Raw genomic sequence first — 7,853 nt, 5'->3', positions numbered from 1 at the left:
GTGCCTTATGGGGGCGGGGAATATCCGCCTCATGCGGCTTGCTCGGAGGTGAGATGGTTAATGGGCTGCGTCGGGGCCGTGCGAATTGCTGTGCTCTCTGCTAATAGCCCCCTTCACGATTTTCCAGGTTTATCGACGGTGAGACGTAGCAGTGACGCTTAGCGATGGGTGACGTTCTAGCTTATGAAGCTGAGTTACTTGGACTAGTGAGAGAGGTTGGTTTTTTCTCTTTTTTTTCCTTTTTTTTTTTTTTTTTTTCTTGTATTTGGAACCAGGCATTGTAACTGTGATCTAAATTCTGGAGTTGTTTATCTGGCTAAGTGTTTGCTGCACGCTGAAATCATACTGGCTCTTTTAGATTCAAAGGGTTCAATGTCCATTAATGCCAGCAGTCAAACATCAGATCAATCTAGAATTATCTACTCTTCATTGTATTAAAAGAACAGTTAAGTTGATTAGATCTGCAGACAGCTCTGGGGCTCAGGTCCAATCTGTGATAATGGTGAGCTCTTTAAAACATTGCCTAGCTGCTACCTCATACGTGTATAAAATCACAGAGGCGTGTAAAAACACATTGCTGACAAAGCCCAGGCTGGAGTCCTGAGCCCACTGATCTCCATGGTGTAACACTGAAGCAGAGTTTTCCAGGAGATACTCTGCTACCCATACTGTCCATAAAAGCTAATCAGAATATATTCAAAAGCATGAAATGGTCCTGTGGAAAAGACAAACTTCCAAGGGCAGGTGCCTCTGTGGTAGCCTGTGCTTCATCCTTCTGGATAAGTTAGATAAAACAAGTTATTTATGATTTGGGACAAGAACACAAACTGTGATCTCTGCTGGGTGTTACTGCCTCATTCCTTCTGTGCTGGTGGCCTAGTGTAGGGCCCTAAGCGAACACCAGACAACCAACCTAACCCCTCTGCCTTGCGTGCTTGTGTGACCCAACTGGTTGTAAGGGTTTTGTGGACGTTGGTGCTGCGGAGGGGTGAGCAGGAGCAGCAGTCAGACATCGCTGTGCCCAGCTTTCACCAGGCTGGCCGCTAAAAGCCTGGACAGTTACTGCCTCCCTAAAGTCTACCAAATGGCAAAATCATGCACATCTGAAATCCTTTTGTGGATCTCAGAAAACAATTGTAAGAAGAGTTTTAAGTACTTAATCACTACTATACTCCTGTTTATGACAACAGTGAAGAAACTACATGATTCTTGCTCTTTATAGCAAGAACAGATCAAGTTTGCAAAATGAAATGTGACGTCTTGCCTCAGCAACCAATAACTAAAACTCCTGAGGTGGGGGGAGGAGGGGAAAGTTGGATGTAACATAGCGACTGTACATTGTGAGAAGAAGAGGCAGGGCTGTTTATCTCTTTCTCAGAAGAACAGTGCTTGGTTAGAGTTCATTAATTTGGCTGGTGCAGCTTCAGATGAGTGACCTGGCATAGAATTAAAGCTCTCTGAGTGCTGCTGTGGAGATGAGAGTCACACAAGAATTCTGCCCTCTGAGAACATTATTTGCAAGTAAGTTATTTACTTGTTTCTTTGACCAAGGCGTAGCATTAGTGGATTTTAGTTCTTTTTCTTCTTTGGTTGAATGGCTAAATCAAGGGGCATCATTCTTTCAGAGACAATGTGCACAGCTGACACTACTGTTCTTTCTAGGATGCAGGAGGAAATTTAATCAAGAGACAGTATTTTCCCACCACGTGAGGTACCAGTTTTTGCTTTATTGCAGTGCAGTCTTTGGCATTTAAGGACCCTTCTACAGAGAAACTTTAAAGGACTTTGGCAATTCATGGGTCACTCATTAAAGCATTAATAATCTAAAAAAAATTATTTTTTTCCTGTATGTTTTTGTCTTGTAGTATTTGGATTTTGCTGAATTTGAAGAAACAGTGAAAGTATTTGTAAAGGAATGTAAAATAAAAGGGAAGTCACTACCTAAACCAGCAAGTGTTTCCTCAAGAGATTCAAAAACTTTGCCTGTTGAGGTAATGAAACACTTACACTTATTTTGAGTAATACTAAAAACAGTTAAAGACCACTAACCACCACGTGAATTATTACAGCAGTGAGATAATCTGAGCTCTGAACAGACTCTCGATTAGTTGAAGAAGTCTACTAGCAGTCTTCTTTCAGAGCAGGAACTTGCAGGTTTGGGTGTTTCGTTTGCAGCGCTCCACTCCTTTTGAACCTGAGACAGTAGTTTTGGCTCACACTGTTTTAGGTTTTCATCTTGCCATACTTTGATAAGGCTGATATTCACACACCACACGTGGGTGTTTTTCCCTTATGGTAAAAATGGATCCCCAGATCAATACGGTTGAAAATGTGGGCTTTACTTCTTGTATTGATCGTTGCTTCAGGCTCTCAAAGATATTAAAGACAGATGGAGAAAGATTATTTTAGGTGGTCATTGAATGGTGGAAGGTTTTGGATAAAACTCTACATTGGAGATGTTCTGATGGCACTTGAATTTTTGTTCACTAACTAACTGTTGAAAAAATGCAGCTGTTCTGTAATTGGTTTTCACTGAATGCTTTTCCCCTTTGCAGAAAGATCTGCTTACAGCATTTGAAAATGGTGAGCAGAAAGTTTTCTTCCAGCTCTGGGAGGAGCATATTTCGTCCTCAGTCCAGGATGATGATCCGCTTGCTCAGAAGCTGGAGTTCTATCTCCACATCCACTTTGCCACCTACCTCTTAAAGCACTCTATGGGAAAGCCTGTAAGTTAGTTCACAGTTCAAATCACTTTTTTTTGTTTTATTACATTTATTTGTATTTAGTGTGGATGAGGATGGGATGTTTAGTAAGAATTCCCAGAATACATATCCAGTTGGGGGCCACAGTCTGCACTTTAGTTGCACAAGACCCCTTGTATTGTGAAGTACAGAGGTGGAAGCGGGAGGTGTCCTTGTGTTGGAGCTCCTGAAGTCTTTTAACTTGGAAAATACCAGCATGCTGATACTTTCACGCCTCTCATTGTAGTCTGTAGGAGATTCTTAAACCGCTTCCTTTGCTTCTAGTTTGCACTGAAGCTGTGTGTTTAAATAGAAACATTCCTGATAAAATGGGAAAGCTGAATCTTGACCAGCTCAACATATCATATTGAAAACTATAAGTCTAAGCTGTCATAAAATAAAATATCTATTACATGGGACTTTTATGATGAAGAGATGTTTAAGTAACATGGAGTCAGCCACATCAGCCGTGGCTTAATAGCACCTGCCTTACCCCTGTCAGCTGCTAGGGAAGTATTTGGATGCCTTCAGTGAGTTTTCCAGCCTCTGAGGAGCTTTTGGTCTGTTCTGTGTTCCAGCTCCCCTTCCTGGTGCTGTGTGAGTGGATTTTACAGTTCTGCACCTAGCACTGAAATAAAGCTGTTTAAAGTAGTGTTTCCTCTCTGTCCTGAGTGTGGAAAAGGCACTCTGCTTTAGAATTCCAGCCTGAAGTGGGTGGGAATAACTTACGTTCAAAAGCAGTTGTCCCTCCCTTTGTTGGATCAGGATGACAGAAACAACATTGGTTTAAATTTTTTATTTTCTTTCAGGTGTTGAAAACAAGATATAATGCTCTCCAGTTAAATAAATGTTCCTTTTTAGATAACAAATATCCTGGGATTTCAAACTTTATATTAATGTGTTTAGGTCTCTGCTTGTATTTAGCAGCTTTACTGTGCATTCAGAGTGGTAGTTTTCTAAATAAATATGCTCCTTCATTTCCTAGGACAAAGCAGAACATGAGGAAAGGATTTCTTGTTTTAAGGCATACCTGGAAACAAAAGGAGCTGCGCTGAGCCAGACTACAGAGTTTCTTCCCTTCTACGCTTTGCCTTTTGTTCCAAGCCCCATGGTACATCCTTCTTTTAAAGAACTTTTCCAGGTAAGTATCTATTTTGCAGAGATAGTATTTATGATGATTTTTCTCCTGGGGTGATAGCTATTGAATGATGTTTAGTTTGGTAATCACTTTCATTGTTTCCTTTAACAGAAACAGTACAATCATAAAAGAGCACATATTTGATGGTGTAAGGGTTGTGAGAGTGCTGTCAGTAACCAGAGTACTGTCTTAAATAGGTATTTTGTATTTGCCTGAGTCCTAAAAGATATGCCAGCTTTGTGTCCATAGAAATAAGAATTGCTGCATTTCCTTCTTTTCCACCCAACCCTGAAATACACATGTTTCTGGAAATCGCTGTGTAGCAGTTCAAGTCCCCGTACGTGTTTTGAGGTTGTTGGCCAGCCCCACTGTCTGTGTGTGCAGAGCTGGATCTAACACGACACCTAGGTGTAAGGAGACAGAAGCAGTTTCATTTAATAGGGAAAAGAGAAAGTCAGGTTCATAAGCAATCTTGCTGTAACAGAAAATGAGTCAGTGTTGTCTGTGACTGATACTCATCCCCCCCCACCATACCCCCCAAGAAACAAAACGCTGGGAGAGCATTGCAGTGCTCAGTGGTTTGGTGACTCTTCCCACAGGCATTTTTCCTGGTTAATTTTTTGTTAAATATGTGCCAGCCTTTGCCTTTGAATGGTGGTTTCAGAGTTCAGTTCTTAGGCTTGTGTGCAAGGTGAGAAGAGAGCATAGAAGCCAGTGTGCTTCAACTTCAAAACAGATCTCATTAGCAGGCGCACTTCCAACGTGGTGATGACCTCCAATTACTCTAGTGATGAAGGGGTATTAAAACACCCCTCCATTGGCTGCTTTCTGGGCACCATGCAGGTGGATGGTCAGGCGATGATGTCCAGAACTGTGGCTTGATGTTCCAAAGTGCTCGTGTGGCAGTACCTGTGGGGAAGGTAAAGCCAACATTTCACCTGCTGGTGGCTTGTTCCTGCAGTGCAAAACTGTGCCTCAGCTTCTTGGTCGTGCTGGAAACAGCTGATTATGTGATTGCACTTGGAGTGATCGGCTGTATTGCCTGTGACTGTGTGTATACAGCAACCATGTGCACACACAGGTACACAATTTGTTTGTATAATACGTATGATGTTCTGCAGGGTTATATGCTTGAAATGCTTCACCGTCCTACCACGTGGAGAGTCATGCTGGCGTATCTATCAGTGGGCAGTTACTGAGCAATCTTCAGCCTATGTTGCTACCACACACTTTTTGGTATCAAATCAGAGCTTAAGTGATACTTGCCCTAGGGCTATACCAGCTGATGAGGAGCTCTAGTTTAACACCAAAAAAGGCGCATACTGCCATTTTCCTTTGGGACTAGCTATAAATAATGAGAGGTACTGGTGACCTCAGAGATGTGATATGATTGCTTGTTTTCAATTAGCAGCTTCTTTTTTAATGCCTTATCTAAGACAAGATCCTCAGGTTTATTCATAGTAACCCAATGTCCAAGCTCTGTCCACAGTCACTCATATTTTCTTGTGGGAATTGTACAGCTCATTTCATGTTAGTGTTGAAACACAGATTGTTTTATGTTTGAGAAAGAGCAGTGGTGAGTCACTAGTCTGCTAAGCAGTGTTCTTACAGCATATTTTTTTTTCCCAGGCGTCTGATGCTTTATATAGCTGGAGTTTGTGTAATACATCTCGAAAAATAATATACTGTTGTTTGTGTAGGAGACGGGGTTGCATTGGTTATATACAGCATCCTGCAGTGCACCACCGTCTGGGTACTGGATTGGTAAATACAGCAAGTAAATTCTGTGCACTCTCCAGCGTGGTGAAACTAGGGCAAATCTGAGCTGAGAGCAGCTTGCAGCACAGACACATACAGCAGTAAATTTAGGAAGCTCCTGCTACATGTTGGTAGATACTGCTTTTCATCTGTTTTACCTTCTCTTCAAGCAGAACCCGACTTTAACTGAAGGTTTGGAATAGAAGAAATGAGTATTCAGTGAATCCTCAGGCATAGTTTCGCTTTTTTTCCTTAACCACTATTTTCTTGTGCTTATGAGACATTATGTCAGGCAGAAGATAACATTCCAGTTAGTGGCTGACACGTTGGCATGTTGGTCTGTTTTTCATATGTGAGCTGTTCTTCTGCAAAGCCCTATTTTAAAAGTGCTATACCCTGATCGTGACGCTTGCAATAGTTATTGACAAAATGTACAATTCCCAGTCTTTGTAGGAGTGAAAGGTGACTACAGTGATTAGTTTTTGAAAACTGAGCAGTGGAAAATTATTCATTTTGTATCTATTTAATGAATTTTAAATTTATATGAATCTTTTTTTCTCAAAAAAAGATTTATTTTAAAGCTTATTTTAAAGGTAGTTCTGATTTAGGGGCTGTTGTTACATCTACATATAAGGCGCTAACACTATATGACAATTTTACACTTGAAATAGAGCCATGTCATGCTTGCAGAATTCTTGTCTAGGAATACTGCTGAACTCTCTGCTAACCTCTGTACGCTTCTGTGGGTAGCCAGCAAATACATTCACTTCAGTAGCAGTGAAGGGAAAATCTTTTCAATACGGTGCTGTGTGCCGTGTTTACTAGTGGCAGTTGCTGTCAACCAAACCGTACTTTCAGCAGCATGTACATACTTGGTGAACGAAAGTCGTAATTTGTTTTTCTTTTCAAGGATTCTTGGACACTGGATTTAAGAACAAGATTGGAAGAGTTCCTGTCTCTGACTCTCAAAGCCAGACAGACTCCTCGGCTTCTCACTTTATTTGTATCCTTTTGAGAGAAGGCTTTAAAGATAATTCGAGAGACTATAAAGAGGCAGTATTATTTATTGGGAGAGTGTGCTGCTAAGAGTTCTTGCGGAACTGCAGTGCTGTTGCTGCTCAGTGTTTTTATGATAGCAAACATTGTTTATATGCCACATTAAAAAAAACCCACTTTTGAAAATGTTCTGTAAAAACAATGTATAGATGCACATGAACCTGTGTATTTATCATATGACGTTCTTTGCTTCTGTGTATAAAGTACAGGAAGGCACCTGACTGGGCTTCTTTCTTGGCACGTGTAAAGCGGTTAGTCTTTTCAATTAGCCATTTCAGGAACTGGCTGAAAGCTTTCCAGGGCTTTTAAGGGTTCCAGAAATTACTGGTTTACTAAATGGCTTGGACTTCAGACTGTATTTTTCTAACAATCTTGTTTAAGCTGTGTTGTCAGGCCTAATTTGCAAACTAACTAACTATATGGAAAATTTTCTTCTCTGTTTTTGGTCAGTATAGTTAAAGGCAACGTAGAGAGAACTGTGTTTCTTGCTTTTTTTTTTTTTTTAACAAGAGAAGCTGAAAGTCCTTTTCCTGCTATATCTGACTTTATTCTAAAGCAGTGTGTTGCCATGGTGACATTGAAAAATGAGCTGGAAATTATATTCCTTCTGTTCCATTCCTGCCCATTTGCCAGTGTTGAGGTTTAGGGCTGGGTGGGCCACTGGGCAAATGACAGATCCTCCCTATGAACCCCTCTCCCTTCCCAAAGGGGAAGAGAAAGGAAATAAGGGAGAGACTCTTATGGATTGGAAAAGAAAACTGAAACTGCTTTAATGAAAATAACAATAAAATGAAATATATACAAATACATGTAATACCAATACTGAACCCAAGCCCCAGACAGCAATTATGTCAGTGTCACCGATGAGGCTGTGGGCACGTGCTGGGGAAGGCCGAGATTGGGCTTAGTGGCAGACTGGAACCAGATGCAGGAACTGAGTTCAAGAATGCACAGATTGGGATCGAAGGCAAAAGGGACAGAGTCCTTCTCAGACACTGGCTGTTGAAGAAGAGAGCTTGACCCTTGTGACCCCTCGGCTTTATTCCACGTGTGGTGTATGTGGGATGGAACACCCTGTTGGTCAGTGTAGGGTCACCTGTCCTGTCTGCTCCTCCCTGCAGCTGCGGCCTCTAACTTACTGCACCGCAGCGTGGTGCACA

General features: G+C 41.4%; 1 protein-coding gene across 1 annotated transcript in view; it reads left to right on the top strand.

The window, feature by feature from the left end:
* The first annotated feature begins 164 nt into the window (after nt 1-164).
* ARMC9 (armadillo repeat containing 9) overlaps nt 165-7,853 on the top strand; it is a 66,021-nt gene continuing 58,332 nt past the window's right edge. The window contains exons 1-5 of the mRNA XM_010143116.1: nt 165-215; nt 1,866-1,991; nt 2,556-2,726; nt 3,727-3,882; nt 6,548-6,640. Coding sequence (XP_010141418.1) covers nt 165-215; nt 1,866-1,991; nt 2,556-2,726; nt 3,727-3,882; nt 6,548-6,640 — 597 coding nt within the window. The remainder of the gene's footprint in view (nt 216-1,865; nt 1,992-2,555; nt 2,727-3,726; nt 3,883-6,547; nt 6,641-7,853) is intronic.

The sequence above is a fragment of the Buceros rhinoceros genome, unplaced genomic scaffold (assembly GCF_000710305.1).
Source record: "Buceros rhinoceros silvestris isolate BGI_N320 unplaced genomic scaffold, ASM71030v1 scaffold1869, whole genome shotgun sequence".
Taxonomy (NCBI): domain Eukaryota; kingdom Metazoa; phylum Chordata; class Aves; order Bucerotiformes; family Bucerotidae; genus Buceros; species Buceros rhinoceros.
This window is presented reverse-complemented; position numbering and strand designations above follow the sequence as displayed.